The sequence below is a fragment of the Cucumis melo genome, chromosome 3 (assembly GCF_025177605.1).
Source record: "Cucumis melo cultivar AY chromosome 3, USDA_Cmelo_AY_1.0, whole genome shotgun sequence".
NCBI classification, from domain to species: domain Eukaryota; kingdom Viridiplantae; phylum Streptophyta; class Magnoliopsida; order Cucurbitales; family Cucurbitaceae; genus Cucumis; species Cucumis melo.
Window position 1 is genome coordinate 1,497,154 of NC_066859.1, and position 18,326 is coordinate 1,515,479.

Here is an 18,326-nt window from a genome sequence, read left to right on the forward strand (position 1 = left end):
AAAATTTCTCAAAGTCATGGTTGTTTTCAAAGAGATCTATATGTTCTTTGAGTTTGTCGGAAAGCTACTTGTTGAGGCTTGTTCCTTGGCTCATAAAGCTATGAAGGATAATCTGTATGATATTTTCCTAATCCCTTACTTTAAGAGGTTTCACACTTTGACGTCAAATGACTTAATTTTGTAGTTTTTGTTTTTGTTTTCATTAAATAAATAAAAAGTGGTCTGGGATGCATTTAAATATACATGAATGAGACTTGATCTAAAAGTAAACTACATTTCTCCCTGCGGGTAGTATTAGGCGATGCCCTAGATTTCATGTGGAAAGGAAACAAGAACGTGGAAAGTAGACAACAATATAATTTTCATAATCATATTTGAACATACAAAGATTATAAACGTATAAGAATTTCCCATTTGATGTCATAATCAACCTTGTCTTCATAAGCTATGTCATAAAATTGTAGACAAAGCATATTTTCATCATCCTCAATTGATCTGACGAGCAATCATAAAGCAACTAGTTCTAAAGAGTCAGGCCTGGCCACATTTGCTTAGACAACCAAGACCTTCTTCTAGATAATCTTCCCTGCTGATCCAAAATTCAGGTGCATCCTGGATACATCAACATTGAGTTAATTTGTAGTGACCTCTGTTCTCAAATGGTTATATAATGCTAGCCATATCGCAATATGTTTCGTAAAGCGTAATATCAATGGAAACAACACCAAAGCCATATAAATCTACCTTCATTATTCCTGCTAGGACTGCACCTCCCAGATACACCATGTGCTTTCTTCTTGGTGGATCCTCTATCCGCAGTCTCAGTTTCTAAGAATCGGAGGACAGAAAACGTACCAAATATTCAGCTACACTTCGCAAATATTGTTGTACTTTTCTAGGTTGAGAAGCATACATTCGGATACAAGACATGGATAGGACACAACATAGACACAACAAAATACCATATTATAAAAATATAAAACATGACATAGCAAGAACGCGTTTATTAAAATATACATTCTTAAAAATACATATCATTTTTATATTAAAGAAAATTCAAAGTAATTAGATTGATGCATTTATATGCTTAAAAAACTTAGTTCGATATATTCCAATCAAAGTTATTACTATTGTGTCGTACGTATGTCATTTTACTCTATTCAACAAATGTTCTATGCTAACACATTTGTTGGAATCCCAGTGTCTGATAGATCTTCAACAAGTCTCCTTGAAGTGTCTGCGTGTCTGACAAGTCAAACACAAACACTCTAGCCAAACTAAAGTGTCCATGCTTCTTAGTTTCCAGGTTAACGTTAAAAACTCAAAATATCTTCTTAGGTGTATCAAATATTCATCAAGGATATTGTCAAACAGATTAATTACAAGCATATATAATAATTAAGAGTTAATAGTGTCAGATTAAATATTACCTTTAAACCGTCTCTGTTTCCCTTCAAGACGACTTCGAGATAGCGGTCAAGTATTTCTTTCTCCAAACTGAAGATCATTACAATCAGTCAGAATGTTATCAAGATCTAAACTTGTGGGAAACCTTTAGTAAATACACATTAAAAACCAAATACGGGTCAACCCATCAACAATTTATGAGTTACGATGATATCTCAAGAATAATAAATAAGCATACCATCATCTTCTTGCAATGAATAATAAAGGCTCCTCCGAGGCATAACAAACATCATAATATCAATGAAAGTTTAGAAGGTCTACAGTTGAAGAACAATATAATTAAAGACCAAGAAGAGCTACACATTACCGACTAGGTAATCCTGGATACATTGTGCTCCCACCACTTAAAACGATATGCTGGTAAAGCTGCAAAGCAATTACATTCATATTTAATTTAACATGAAAAAGGAAATAAAAAGAAGTATTAAGTCGTGAAATTAAGTGATTATGCTCTACCAAGCTGACTTGCGATTTCAGAAGATAAGACAACTGGGGGCTGTAACTCTCATGAGATAACAAATTCAAGCATCTCAAGAGAAGAGGAGGGTAACAGAAAAGACAATCCAAAGAATTATGCGCAATACCTATAAAGTTTAAATTGTTTTTTGATTGTTAATTCATAGTTATATATGACTCAACATTCATTAAAACATCAATGCTTTCGCTAAACCTATGGAGAAGAGACACGAAGTGGCATAGTCTAGAATGAAAATGAAACAATGCACTATTACGTGCAAGATATTTCCTCCTTTTTTGTATACTTTAATTGTACCACATACAAATGAACGGTATTGATTTCTCAGTCTAAAGTACACTCGTCTATCTCCTATAACTTTCTCATGTTCCCTGCCCTTGAACTTGCACACATCCTCCCAGTTACACTCCTTGTTGTTCATATACGTTTTATTATTGCATCAAGATCCTTCCTTGAATCTTACTCCCCCATCATTGCCAAATTGGAAAAAGGATTTCAAAATTTCATTCGACACATCATCCTATGGTAGAGAGGATATCAAGAACTTGCCTTTTTTTCTTTTTTGATTCTAGTTGTGATCTAAATAGTATTTAATTTGACCATCTAACACAAACACAAAAAGGTAAGTCCACATTGTCTCAAAGAATCCAATAAGAGTCAACAGGCACAAACCACACCTCTCTAAATTGACTCCTCCCAAGGCCAAAGGGCACAAAGGTTGAGCCGGGAGAGGCTTTAAGGCTAGGCTAATGCCCAGACATGCTCCTAAAAACACTGGCAGAACTTGTGTTATATTAATTCATTTTATATATTAGTAAAAACCCATCAAAGAGGAACCAAAAGAAAGATGTCTCTTGAAAGCATATGGAAGATCTAATCATACCATCATCCGGTTATCAATATCCATTTCTTGTATGCAACGAAAAACCATATCTGCCATGCCATCCCCTTCTACATCTATCAGTTCCTGCATGAAAAAAAAAACTTCATATATTATGCAATCAACAATGTTATAACTACAGTACACAGAAACCAGCAAAAAAGTATAAAAATAATAAAAATGACTGCATGTAGTATAGATAATTGTTTCTAGGATACCTGTAACCTTCTAATAAGTTCTTTCTAGTTTTTGTTCATTTAGTTTTCTCAAGACTCAAGTACCGTGTTAGGCCCTCATGTACACATGTTAGGAGGGGTAAAAAGAGGAATTCACCTCTTATGGGGGTAAAGTTAGGGTTGAACTATTTATTGTAAGATTAAATGTATCTTGGCATCATGCTTGTTTTTGGGAACCTACTCTGTACTGTGGGAGAGTACCGCCCTCTCAAATGGTGGCTTGTATTTTGGTTAGTAATATTTCAGTAAATCGTGGCTCTACTTGAAAGGGGTCCTTACATAATGTTGTGTGCTTTTGGAAATTTCCAGTTCCAATCAGACTTTAAATTTATTAAATGTATACAATTAGGCCACATGCGTTTCCCCTTCCAACAGCCACCACCTCTAGAAAACCTAATAAACTAAGCCTTCATGTATTTATAACCGGTAGTGTTTAGGTTAGTTTCTGCGTACTTCGACTAATCCCACAGGATAACCTGTCTGACCCTACGACATTTTGGTATCAAGAAAACTCGTAAAATATTAAATCATGGATTGAACCCATGACCTCTTAGCTTTTTATGAAGGTCATGTCCCATAAATAAGTATGCCATCAAATCCATTTTTATATTTGTCCTCGTCTATTTCTAAATCCCAAAGTTAGTCTTTCCCTTCCACTTCATTTCTTGTGGAATCATCTTTAGATGCCTCAGTGTCTTTTCTTGCAAGTCTTTATTCCAAGGGCACTTATTCATGATGATTATGTGAAGCCATTATTTATTAGATCATGATGATTATGTGAAGCCATTATTTATTGGATCATGCTGCTCATATTTGTAAGGAGTTACGATAAAATATAAGCTAGAAATCATTTATTAGATCATTCTACTAAACAGCATTACGTGTTTAAAGCAAGTATGGAGAACATTGATTGTATTCAAGATATGATTTCACTAAATATTTTAACACTTTCGTTGGCCTACACCAAGCACTAGAAAAGTTTCTGATTTCATGGTGTTCTAAGTGTTACAGCACGTTTTTCCTTTTGGAGTGTGGACAATAATTTTTTCCACAACTTTGCTCCTTTTCCAATGACAGCTATGAGAGCTTTTCTAGGAATCCAATTGGCTTGCTCTTTCTGATAGTGTTTTATTTTTATCAATTTTCTCTATCCTAACCAAAACTGTGATGAATAAATCCAATGACTAATGTCCCATTCTAACATCAGACATAAGAACTAGTATTCCATATAGTCTGTGCCCAATGTTATGTCAAACTATGGTAAGAATCAGCTATATAAATTTATAAATAAATGCAAAGCTAGAACAAAGAAAAGAAAGGTCAGTTAAAAAGTACAGCTTACTGGAGTAAAGAGCGCTTCAGGAGCTTGAAAACGTTCAGTGCCAACTTTGATCACTCTTCCATCTGGAAGCTGGTCAAAATAACTCATCCAAGTGAAATAATAATAACATAAACGTAACACTGCCGAATCCATCATACAGAGGCACTCTAAGAACAAAAGCCTCCAGCTGGAGTTGTTGGCTTTCAGGCCCATCACCCCTAAAGTTATGTAGCTAAGTCCTTTAGGTTTATTACTGTTTGCTTCCAGACATTTCAATCATGTCAGACGTGGTTAATTAAACCGATGGAAGATGGTTAACTTGAATTCTCAGAAAAATTCCCAGAGGTTACTTACAGTGTAGTTCTTGACAAGAATGGTGGTCTCAAGGCCCAGTTGATATTCCCTCTTGTAATCATAACTGCACATATATACATATACATATATATAGATAGAAATACATATATCATCAGGAGGTGGTGAAAAGCACATATCAAAATGTATTGTATACAAAGGCAAATTGTTTAGTTCACCTTATATAGCATAACTTCTCCTTAATTTCCCTAACAGTCTCAAAATCAGCAGACCTATTCATAGCATACCTTCAAGAAGTTGCATGTGTTAGCCAAAGAAACAAACCATTTAATTGAAGAAGTAGTTTTTTCACTCCATCCATTTCAGAAGGAAAAAAAAAACCCTACCCTCTCCGTGAGAGTAAATCAACAAGATAGGAAGTAATGTGTCGCCCAGCTACATTCATTCTTTTTGTAAGATGAGGAAATGAGTAACCATCAACAACTGGAACCTGGAGAACAAATTAACAAAAGACTGTCAAGCATCAAACTCAATCTACACTCTCCATATAAGTTTCACAATACTAATAAGCTGATTCTTTAAATATCAAAGGTAGTTTACTGTGCGGAATACTTGTCTGATAGAATAATTAATAAGACAAAATGAAACTGTATTTTGTTAATTTAATATTTTAATGTACATTCTACAATGCCTAAACTAATTATCTTTAGCACAGCTGAATCTCCTTCCTTTGAGTAGGGGTGCCTTTTGAAAAACTTCACAAAGTACGGCATAAAACCAAGATATTCAGAAGGTAATTTTAATGTGGCCGATTTCCCCTCTTTTGCAATCAAATCAACTTTACTCAATAAGAAGTATATGGAAGAGAAAAGGGTATCCATGAGCTTTATGAAAATATTTTAACAGTACGTATTGTTTACCACATGAGTGACACCATCACCAGAGTCGATGACTAACCCAGTCAGTAAACCTGCCAGCACAAAAAGAAAAAAATGGAGTGAAGAATTAGATGAAAACTACATGAATTTGAGGGTGTGGATCATAGGCGTGTGCCTTTTCATCACCATCACAATCAGATGTAATTTTCAATTCAACGATTATGATCTTCTAAACAAAACGTAAGGAAATGTGCACCTTGAAGAAAAGTAAGAAAGAGAGAAAATAGTGGGGAAAGATGACAGGTTCAGAAAAATAACTAAGCACAATTTTGACTTCATTCATCTTTATAAGCACCTTGAGCATACAAAGTTAAAACTGCTTGGATTTGAATGAAGACCCCAGAAAAGTTGTACTTCTCAAACATGGTCTCAACCTATAAGGTTAAATTGACCCAACTCATTAAATCGAGCAAATGAAATTGAAAGAACATTGAAAGAAAATCAAATATCACAAACCATTTTTTCACGGTTCTTTGAAGGATTGAGAGGTGGATCTGTGAGCAAAATTTTACATTCTTTTGGATCTATCTATTGACAGAAAACACAGAGGCAATTTAGCGCAACATTATGATTTGTCCATGGGAAAAACGGAGAACGCTCATAGTAGGTGGTAAATGGGAATTTAAGTGCTAGAAAATTCTTTCCTTGAGTTCGTTGAAAAATGCATGATCCCACACATGACACATATCATCCCAATTTTGTACGATACCATTATGAACAGGATACGTTATATCAAGCTGATGGCGCAAATCAGCACAGCTTTCTCCAACAACAATATCCTAGGAGGAATTCAGCAACAAGACTTGAGAAGAGAATGAATAATCAAAAAATAGTAACTAATCTCATGAAGACCCTTCTGTGAAAATGTGACATCCTGATTGAAAATTTCTTCAGTTCACTGCACTACAATATTTTTACTCATAAAAGATAACCTCTACATAACCGACATTTTACAGAATCCAAGATATCAAAACATCAAACTGTTTTTCTGAGTAGAAAATGCAATCATAGGTATCAAACGGATTGAAAGTTAAATTTCCCAACCATTGACAAACAATCATACCAGCATTTCCTTTGTCACACCCAGAAAAGAACTCATAAAACACATGGAAATCACAAACCTTCAACTCCTGTTCGATGAGTGATTCTTCATAGCGAAGCAGCGGCCTTCCAACCACACAAGGAAACACAGAAGTGGGAAAATTCTCCCCAGCAAATCCACATTTTACGTACTGCAATTAATCAACAAAAGAAAATATTAGCCAACCAACCAAAACACATTAAAAAAAAGTGAGCTAAATTGGGAGGCGAACAACACAAATCTGAAGCAGAAGAAAATGAAATAATGGGTAGATTTACACAGGGAATGCAAGATCAAGCAAGTGGGTGAAGAAGTGATTAAAATGGAAGAAGAAGATACCCCAGTGCCATTGTCGCAGACAACAACATTCCGATTATCCATGCGGTGGCGATGCGGATGGTTGTGGGTGGCCCTTCTCTGAGACTCCGATTGATCTGCCTGGGTTGCGATGGTTTGAAGTTGAAGTTAAGGAAAGTAGGGGAAGCGTCAACGAATTGAGATACTAAGTCTATGCCACCAAATACAAAGTTAGTACTTTAATTCCATTTAGATAAATGAGTTTGCAGCCGGAATTTATCGTTCTATTTTAGTATATAAAAAAGGGAGATTTGTATAAATAGCATAGCATAAATTTATATATTCAAATACAGTAGAAGATTTATATAAATAGTATAATATGAATTTGTATATTCAAATATAGTAGAAGATTTGTATAAATAGCATAATATAAATTTGTATATTTAAATACAGTGGAATCTCATATTATTAGAACATATATAATTTCTGTGAACACGAAAGCAAGCACAAACAGGATAATATTAGCCATCAAACTTTCTCTCTTATACATTCTAACTATTAAATGACTTTATTAATTAAGTCAATAATTAAATATATATATATATATGACAATCAAACTAATCTAATCTAATGTGGCCCAACTAGTATTACGAACACTTTGTGAAGGACTAACTTACTGGTATTGTCTATATTCGTGGACACAGAAATATATCTATAGTGACAAGAGTTCAACTATGAGTCTTTAGTGGAATGTACACACAGTTAACAAATATTGATTAATGTGGTTAATGAGTTTAGCCAATTAATCTCATATTATTGTAGCTTCTGATCTGTAGGTCTATTAGGTCTCATTCCTAGCTCATAAAGGTAATGAGATTTATTTATATTGGTTGTAATTTGAAATGTTCAAATTTACTTTAGAATTAATAGTATGATGATACATTATAATATAAAGTTTATATTTTAATTAGACTTTAATATATAAATTTAATTTTGAATATGATTCGAAATTAATTTGTGAGAGAATAAAATATTTGAATGAGTTCAAATATTAATTTAATGTGAATTAGATTCATATTAAAACTATAGGTTAAAATTTAATGTGTATATGATACATATTAAAACTATAGGTTATGAGAGAAATTTATATTTGAATATAATTCAAATTTGAATTAAATTAAATATAAGATATTTAATTTAGTAATTAATTAATTAGAGAATTAATTAATAGTTTTAATTAAATCAAAATAAATTAAATTATAGATTATGTGAGATATATTCATTTAAATATGATTTAAATAAAATATTAATTAAATATGATTTAATTAATTATTAAATTAATTAGTTAGTTAAATTAATTATTTATTTATTTTAATATTCATATTAATTTAATATTTATTTATTAAATTAATAGGGAACGTTGGTGGTTTTTCTACGTTCCAACTTTTTTCTCAACTTCCATCTTCTTTAGTCTGAAGAAGAGAGAGTTACTGGTATGATGAAGTAGAAGAGTTCTGTGAATTTTTTACATATGGCGTACTCTCTAAATTTTTTTCTCTCTGGAAAAAGAAATTTTTTCTCTATAAAAAATTCCTACCAATTGGTTCAAACCATCTCAATCTAGAGAATAGAAAGGTTTCCAAGTGGTGGTGCCTCAATTTGGTGTTTTGTAGATACAGAGACGTCAACGATCATAAGCTTCCTCTTCTTTGTTCTTCTCTATAATTTTTCTTGAAAGCATGCTTAGCCATAGAAATTAATTTCATATTTATTTTGTCAATGTATTGGTATTTTTTAGGTTCCAATTAAAATTGGGTTAAGGTATTTGTAATTCTTCAGCTGTGCAAAGGGCTTTCATCCCTGCAGAAGAAATTCATTGTACGCATGCTCTTGCTGTTCTACGAATGCTTAATTTAGATACCTATTATGATGTATCTGAGTTTTATTATAGAGAAACACTATCAACAACATACAGTGGTTGTACTCAACCTGTTGGATCTTATTTCGATTGGAGAGTTGTAGATTCTGTGATAAAAATATTACCTCTAGTCTTTAAACGGCAAGTTGGAAGACCAAGAAAACAAAGAATTCCATCTGTTGGTGAATTTAGTAGTTCAACGAGATGTTCCAATTGTAATCATAAACGATATAATAGTAGGACTTGAGCAAGGTTTGAACAATTAATGACAATGTGTAATCTCTTTCTTTCATTATTATGTATAAACATTTTTTATATTAATGTTGGTGGAGATTTAATATCGTTTATACATTAGTTTGGTATATATAAACGATCGTTTACATGTATTAAGAAGATCATTTAGACTTTACTAAATAATCGTTTATGCTTGATAATTGTACATTTACATATAGTTTACGAAATCGGTTTGACTTAAATACGTGGTGGTTTATTATGTCTTAGATGATCGTTTAGATTAATCGAAAAATACGCGATCCTTTAGACATTATTGTGGTATATATAAACGATCGTTTAATATCGTTTACATGTATTAAGAAGATGTTTAGACTTTACTAAATGATCGTTTATGCTTGATAATTGTATGTTTACATATAGTTTACGAAATTGGTTTGACTTAAGTATGTGGTGGTCTATTATGTCTTAGATGATCGTTTAGATTAATCAGAAAATACGCAATCCGTTAGACACTAGTGTGGTATATATAAACAATCGCTTAATATCGTTTACATGTATTAAGATCGTTTAGACTTTACTAAATGATCGTGTGATTTGCATCGTCTGATCGTTTATGCTTTATAATTGTATGTTTACATATATACTTTACTAAATTGCTTAGACTAATTGAAAAATATGCGATTCTTTAGACATTAGTGTGGTATATATAAATGATCGTTTAAAGCTATATACATGATCTTTTACATTTCTCTACACAAATGTTTTATATCTTTATACAATTATTTTCTGATATCTATCTAAACGAATACAAACATTCATTCAAAAGTTGATTAAAATTAAAAAGTAAAAACTGTATATGTACATCAATTGAAACAAACATTTTATTTACCAATAGAATTTATTTGCCCAAAATTTTATTACATACTATTGTCTAAAGAGTTTCATGTTATCCATATTTAGACAATCATGATATGCATTTGTTACAAGGCAATAGACAAATTTGGCACAAAAAATCTCACAATCTAATGAACCGCTTTTTTGTAATGTGGTATTCGATCTTAGTACTGACCAAGGGCCATACTTGAAACATTTTCTTTGCATAGGTATTCCAATAGCAATTGCCAATGAGGGGATGCATTGTGCAAGTTTTGCAACAGCTTCATCAACGGGTTTTTGTTCAACATAATTTGGCATTGAGTCAAACACATAAATCTTGCATTTCTTCATATCAGCTGCAACAGCCATCTAGTGTTCTTTTATGTTGATGTAGCCAATCACGTAGTTGACATCTGCCGAACCTACTTTATATTCAATTGCACCAATAGCTGAAGTAAAATAGTAATCTAAATCTGGTTCTGACGATAGTGCTAAGTGTGTTGTTGTGTCTGTCCATTTAGCTTCCTTATTGTCTTCTGTCAGCAAATGATTATCAAAAAGTCATTGCCTAATGACAGATTCTTTTTTTATGCCAGTCTTGAAGAACAAATAAAAAAAGTTAGTCAAAATATAATTATGTAGTATAACTTCTATACTAAAAAAAAATTAAAGAATAATAACTTACAATAAATGACGAATCTAGTGCTGTAAAAGTATATTTGCAAAGATTCTTGATATGCAACATTTTATTCTACACATGGGACAATAACAAATCCATGGTCTACAAAAAAAAATCAAATGATCGTTTAGTGAATAGAAGCGATAGTTTATCAAAAATCAAGTCATCGTTTAGCAAATACAAGTGTAACATTCTTTTCTATACTAAGCGATTGTGTACAATGTTTTTTGTTCCCTTATCCAATCAGATGATTGTGTATTATATATAAACGATCGTTTAGTTAAATAAAGAATATTGTACTCGATCATGTAGTTCTATATATAAAATGAAATTTGGAAATAGTACTTACGTCTCCCAGTATCCATGTGTTTTCTTCAAGGCTTTTGAAAAATTCCTTCGTCCTGGTTGTGAACAGTACTGTAACGACCCAACTTTCCGGACTAAGCTGAGGTCACTACTCAGTACTAAGACTCGACCACAAAACACAAAAACTCATAAAGGACCGGTTACGATTCATTAAAAACGTTAGAAATATTACAAAAGCAGTTTCAGGCCCTATTTTAAATCACAGTCACGAGAGTTTCAAAGACAATACTCAAGTCATCAAACTCAAAATCACAAAACTAAATATTCTAACAAAATATATCAGCGGAAGCATAAAGAAAACCAGACGCGTCCCTATGGCCTTCACGCATCCTTCCTGCCTCTCGTCGGTCTGCCCCTCGCTGTACCCTTACCTGAAAAGTTAAAGAAGAGAAAGGGTGAGTATAAAATATACCCAGTAAGGGTCCCACTACTGGGCTCGTTAGGGGACAACAGTTAACTTCCTATTCAGGGGTACCCTACATAACAGTTTAGTGGTTCCGTAGAACGCACACATCAGTCTCGTGATCCCGAAGGATGCACATATCAGTCTACTGATCCCGAAAGATACACCTATCAGTCTAGTGATCCCGAGGGATGCACATATCAGTCTAGTGATCCCAAAGGATGCACGTATTAGTCTAGTGATCCCGAAGGATGCACGTATCAGTCTAGTGATCCCGAAGGATACACCTATTCGTAAGGTACACTACCCCATAGATGAAGCTAACCGTTACCCCTCAGTCCATACGAAACCGTCTACAACAGTCATACCCCAACAACATTCATATTACAATTTCGCTATAGGCTTCGCCAGTTAGATAGTATAGGTTTAAACAACTACATCCTCAGTTGCTATATGCGTTTCCAATTCACACACCATTGTGATATCCCTAGATCCAGTCAACTAGTCAATCAGAATCAGACTCACAGTCCTTCCACGACAAAACTTCATGATCAACGTCTAGACAAAAGACTACCACATACCTAACTGTAAGACTTTAAAGTCCATCGACATACAATTCCAATCCACAACGTAGCCCATTAACATAACTACAATATACTGAACATCCGGGCATCGGTGTCTATCCGTAAACAACTCCTTACACCCAATGGTACACAAGCTATAACTAGCGGTCACGTTACCTTTACATCAGACAAGAGCATAGCAACGATACTTAAAAGTCAAACATACATCCATTTATTCAGTACAGTTACTAATGTGTAATCCCCTGTGGATTACTACGTTTCCAGCCTTGATCCGAGGTCTAGTAGTAGGAAAACCCTTACCTGATACTTGGTTATGCCCCTCGATCGAGTCCACGCTCAACAGATCCACCTAAACGAAATCACAAGGGTTTAAACGATGACACTAGTAAAAGTCACCTTTTTAAATCATTCGAAACAACAAACGTCGACTTACCCGAGTAAAGGAAGCTATTCCTAAATGAACTTGCCGTGGGATCCAAGAACTTGAGCGTCAAATCCCTACTACCTTCAAGGAACGAAAGATAGAACCCAGTCTTACTCTAATATTCAAACTCGAAACGGTTATAGCAACATTGGGTAAATTACCAAAATGATCCTTACCGAAGACTCACCGTGACCCGAAGTGGAGGGAGAAAAAATATGGCTTAGGTGGCTCGACTCAGCTTGGCTCACCCTCGGCTCGGCTCGGCTCACCCTCGACTCGCGGCTTACGGCTCACGGCTCAACTCGGCTTGACTCGGCTCGGTCTTCGGCTTGACTCGGCTCGTGGCTCGACTCGCGGCTCAGCTCGGTCTTCGGCTTGACTCGGCTCGCGGCTCGACTCAGTCTTCGGCTCAACTCGGATTTGCAGCTTGAATCGCAGGTCGGACTGAAGCGGGTCTCGGGTCGGGTCAGCTTGAAACCGGGGCAACCACGAGCGACGGTCTTCGGCGTTCGACAACGGGAACGCTTTGCGGCTTGGAGGAGTCCGACGACCGACTCCGCTTCAACGCGGCGAAGAGCGACTGGGCGTCGGTAGACACGGTGGGACGAAGGACACACGGCGGCGTCCGGGTGCGTGAGACCGAGAGGGAGTTCGGAAATGGATGGGCCGCGGCGGACGAAAGCTGGAGTGGTGAGATTGTCGACGACGGAGACGGAAACGGTACCACCACAGAGAGAGGGAGACGGAGAGAAGCGATGGCGACCGGCGGGTGCGGAAGAGAGAAGGCTGGGGGACGGCGGCGGCGGCCTCGCGTGTGGAAGACGTTGAAGAAGAAGAAATGGAATGGGGGGCGCGCTTTAGGGTTGTTTTTTAAAAAATATTATTATTATATATATATATATATATATATTTATATATTAAATAATAATGTTATTAAATAATAATAATAATAATAATATGATGTAATAATAATATTAATGTTAAATTATAATAATTATAATAAATAATAATAATAATAATAATAACAAATAATAATAATATTAATATTAAATAATAATAATAATATTAATGTTAAATTATAATAATTATAATAAATAGTAATAATAATAATATAATTAATATTATATTATTATATATTAATTTACAAAATATTAATTTAAAGAAATTCATATCCCTAAATCTCTTTTTCTACCCTCTTCGAAGGAAACTGAGAACTTAAAAACTTACTCCAAAATTTTAAATTTCCGAAAAATTTACACAAAACGATAAAAGTTTACCTCGAAAATTCGGGGCGTTACAAGTACTTTCCTCTCTTCATTAGTTGTTTTTCTAGATCTCTTCCAAGATAAGTATGTCTTCCACAATTTTGAATCACTGGCCACACGGGATCATAACTATATACATCTCGCAATTTCACATCTGGGACAAGTATTGTAGGTTTTAATATGACCTCAGTAGATGTTGTGGGTGGATTAACTTGTTGATCAGACACATTTTTCTTCTATTTTACATAGCTTTCTTCTTTTCATTGGTTTTTGTTATTCCTTCATTTTCTATTATGCACAATATTAAATAATAAAAAGAAAATAATAATAATAATTGATGCAAAGTACTTCAGAGTTCTTATATATACATACTAATACAGATTCTAAGTCAATTGTAGAACTTTGTTTCTCAGTTATTTGTTCATTTTCAAGCGAAGTAATTGCTTCATCGTTTTTTTGATAAGAAACAAACTCTTAATTCAAAGGACTACATAGTTGTTGTCTATACATACCTGTTGGCATTCTTCATTTACATATGAAATTGATGGTGGCACTTCGTGAATTTGTTCCTCAGTTACTGGTTGATTTTCTTTTTATATCTCAACTAAAGTAACTGTTTGATATTTTTTTTGTATGTCCTATAATGCATAATATTAGATAAGAAACAAACTCTTAATTCAAAGGATTACACAGTTGTTGTCTATACATACTAGTTGACATTCTACATTTACATATGAAATTGATGGTGGCACTTCGTGAATTTTCAAAATTTGTTCCAATGGAACTAATGCAAGACCTTTGAGAGTACTTGATGGTAGTATCTCACAAAGTGGAAGTGGTTGGCTCATAAGTGGACGAGTAGTAATCATTTCTGGTAGGTCTTTTTCTTTAAGCATTTATATTATCTGATATATTTCTTATAGTTAATAGCAAGTCTGCATCCCATGTTGTCTATGCTAATATCACTACCTGATTCCTCTTGATGTTCAAGTGATGTTTTTTGTTCCCTAAAAAAAATGAGAAAAAGAAAAAAAATACAATTGTTAATTATTTAAAATGTAAGAATTTTTCAACAATAAAAAGAAGTAATTAATGAATGAAACATTAACCTTTGAGTTTCTACAGTAAGTTCTTGAGTATGTTGTTCTTCAACACATGGTTGTTTAATGTTGATCATATCTTCTCTGTTCTGATTATCATTATTTTTGTCCATATTGTCATGATTAACATCATCATGAAAATCATCTTGGAAGTGATTAGTATCATCATTCCCGTTATTCTGATTCTGATTCTAATAAATAAATATAAATAAAATTAAAATTAAAAAAGAACTGATTTCTAAACGATCGTATATACAAAAGCAAGTAATGATGTATCATATCTAAATGATTGTGTAAATGTGATAAGCGATTGTGTAAATGTGGTAGGCAATCGGATATTTCAGTTAAACGATCGTTCATTTAAACAAATGATAAACAAAATATTTTCTGAAACCAAAGTTTACCTAGACCAATCTCTCCAGCATGTGCTTCATTTCAAATAGCTCCAATGACTGCTTTCTAATTGCACATCCATCTTACAAACAATAAAACTTAATGTGGACAAATCCTTACAAATTTCGTTAATGTTATTTTTAGTTTTTTTGTAGAATTTTGAATGACTTTGTTCTGGTTTTTCCTAGGATCTGGAACGTTTCTTGTTGGTTATTGGATTTGTTTCAGGCTGGTCAACCATTGTTTGTCTTTCTTTTCTTCGTGGTGACAGTTGTACAACATAATTAAGCCAACCAACATTTTCATTATACTGAAGCAATGGAGATGAGGTTGATCGCAAGTTATTCAAGTCATTGTGATCCGATGATTGATTATTCATAGTATTAGAAGGAGTATTGGTATCACTACTGTTAATATCTGGCATGGATTCATCGTCCTCCATATTCGATGTTATCATTTCTTCGAATTGGAGCCTTCATGAATGCTTTCTCTTGGGTTGATAGCTTCAGTTTAGGTTGAACAACAGTCTGCAATGTTATAATCAAAGAATTGTTAATACGTTGTATATCAAACTAAGCTACTAAACGATCATTTATAAAATAATATGATACTCGATATGGTATTCAATGTATGTAAACAATATTGCATTGAGCTAAACGATTATATATAAAATGATACAAGATCGATGTGTTCAAATGTAAACGATCGTGCAATTGTTTTAAATGAACACTGACAAGTTTTACTTACATTTTTGTAGTCAAATATGTTCTTCTGCAACATTTTGTAAGATGAAGCTTGTGTACAATTCCATTTTAATATTCTAGAGATTGATCCCTTACTGTTTTTTGTGGTCAGGTGCTCACTTGCAGTTGAGAGTGTTTCATAAGCCCATACCTAAAACATTTAAACAAATATGTTAATCTTTGATGTTTAGTTTGTATTTAATTAAAGTGTATAAACAAATAAAAATCACCTGAAAAGCAAGTACGTAGCCTTTGATGTTGTAGTATATCACTGCTTTGGAACTTCTTGCCTTCTTAACTCGTATGCTTCTTTTTTCCCTTGTATAATTATCTTCAAACTGTTGAGCAAATGAGTGTAGAAGAAAGTTGACCAATCAAAGTTCTTAAAAACTTCTTCATCATCAACTCTTCCCAAAACATTCATATCAAACTGCGTTTTTTATCCTTCCCGACCATCACAGTTTCAATAAAAAGGGCCAAGGCAATGTTCACAGCATCATCATCATTCGTAAAGTCAAAACTTTTGAAAAGTTCCTCAATTTTCAAGCACGTTATCATCTTCTTGTTTTGTGATCTAAATAGGAGGCTTTGTAAGCGCTTATTGTCGTAATTTTTATCCAATGTTACATTGGTTAGCCACAAACAAATTATGATGTTGAATTCGTTTTGAGTAAAACTGACATTTTTTCCCAAAACAGGAAAACAGATTCCATTTGCATTGGCTTCTTCAGGTATCTGCCTCAGTAAGAAATGATGACATTTAGTAATGGACAAAAAATTGTTTTATGGAACATTTGCAGCTATTCCTTAGTCAGTTTTTCCTTAATAAGAGTGCCAATCTTGTGCACTTGACATGAGACAGTGGCAGGAAAGTATTTGTCACCGGGTACAGTCATCCTAAAAATAATAATCATAATATATTTTCGTTAGTTTATAAAGCACTAAACCCTAATCGCTAAAATTAATATGTAAGCGTTAAATATCATTTAGTTTATATATTGTATTGTTCAGTTCAATATACACGATTATCTAGTCTAGATTAGAGTATAGTGTACTTGGCATAACATTTCGTTTAATTCAAATAGAAAGACATTCGTTATACAATTAATCGGTAAGTAATGATATATTGAAACGTTTAACAATCTCGAGAATAAAAGTTTAACCTAATTAGAAATATTTAAGAGTAAGAATTTAACAACAGAACGATTCTGTTCAAGACGGAAGTGGAAACATTTGAAATATGAAGAATACGAAATGTAACATTATAGTACGACAGTGATAACATAGTTCAGCAACAAAAATTTAGAGTTACACTGAAACATACCTTTTGACGTTGAAGAGAAAAATGGACGTTTGAGAGGAAAGGAGTAAGGGAATAGGAAATTTTTTTAGATGAGAAGCTAAGTGATCAGTGTGTTCGAAATGAAGTGACCGAAAACGAAGAAGGCGGCACGTATATTGTTGGTTTTTACCAAAGGGGCAATATTGTTAAATTCGCGTGTTTTTTTAAAATGTCGATTCTTATTCATTAACATGTCAGCGCGTATTTTTAAACGATATATGTAAATGATCATTTACATTTATTGTTTAATATATATAAACGATCATGTAATTAAATCAAAACGATCTTTTAAGAGATGTAAATGATCCCATTATTCTATGTAAACGATACACTCAAAACGATCGTCAGGTAAGATCTTCCAATAGTATCAAAACGATCATACTGATTAATCTACACGATTGTTTATTTAAGTCAAAATGTTCTTAAAAGTTTAACATTAGACCCTTAATGGTAAATGGTGTTGTCCTTCTGTAAACGATTGTTGTTTATTAAGGGGCACGATGTGGTAATTAGATGTAAACGTTCGTTTAATAACATCCAATGGACAATGTTTATTACTTTAAAGCATCATTTAAAACATATAAGCGATAATATTAATTCTTTTAAATGATCGTTTTATAATACGTAAGCGATAATGTTTATACATTATTTTCACAAAACTTCATAAGCTTGCATTCATTGTAATAAACATTTAGGTATTTATTTTCTTCCTATCTACCAGCTTTGCGATTAATTACTTTGTTCTCAACCACCTGCTTTGTAAGTAGTTGAAGACAAAAAGAAGGTATTCGTTGATGTATGGTAATGCCTGCATAACTTCCATGGGTTGTCCACTTCACCCAGCTCTTGGACAACTTTGCCAGAATCGTACACCAAACATCGATGTCATCTTCCCTTGTGAATCCCATACTTTTCCAAATAGGACTGGAAGAGTCTTCAGAATCTAGGAAGTTTTTAAGAGCATACCATAGTCTTTTACAGGAGTTTTATAA

The 18,326-nt window shown here is 33.5% G+C and overlaps 1 protein-coding gene across 2 annotated transcripts; it reads right to left on the reverse strand.

Moving 5' to 3' along the window:
- Positions 1 to 344: 344 nt before the first annotated feature.
- On the reverse strand, positions 345 to 7,257 carry LOC103485464 (actin-related protein 2). Of its 2 annotated transcripts, XM_008443085.3 has the most exons (15): positions 7,050 to 7,256; positions 6,751 to 6,861; positions 6,274 to 6,408; positions 6,086 to 6,157; positions 5,925 to 6,003; positions 5,612 to 5,661; positions 5,078 to 5,181; positions 4,910 to 4,978; positions 4,734 to 4,797; positions 4,401 to 4,469; positions 2,826 to 2,909; positions 1,775 to 1,833; positions 1,431 to 1,497; positions 745 to 828; positions 345 to 612 (listed from the first exon to the last, which is right to left on the reverse strand). In XM_008443085.3, the coding sequence occupies exons 1-15, from the start codon at positions 7,089 to 7,091 to the stop codon at positions 532 to 534; spliced, it is 1,170 nt and encodes a 389-aa protein (XP_008441307.1). In that variant the 5' UTR covers positions 7,092 to 7,256; the 3' UTR covers positions 345 to 531. The 2 variants fall into 2 exon arrangements, with proteins under 2 accessions (XP_008441307.1, XP_008441308.1); XM_008443086.3 differs by lacking the exon at positions 6,274 to 6,408 and having other exon boundaries at positions 7,050 to 7,257.
- Between the last annotated feature and the right edge of the window lie 11,069 nt (positions 7,258 to 18,326).

Coding starts and splice junctions, on each gene's coding strand:
- LOC103485464 (XM_008443085.3), bottom strand. CDS start 7,091: ATGGATAATCGGAATGTTGTTGTCTGCGACAATGGCACTGGG. Junction 6,862..7,049: donor TCTGCGACAATGGCACTGGG/GTATCTTCTTCT, acceptor GATTAATTGCAG/TACGTAAAATGTGGATTTGC. Junction 4,979..5,077: donor GATTTACTCTCACGGAGAGG/GTAGGGTTTTTT, acceptor AACTTCTTGAAG/GTATGCTATGAATAGGTCTG.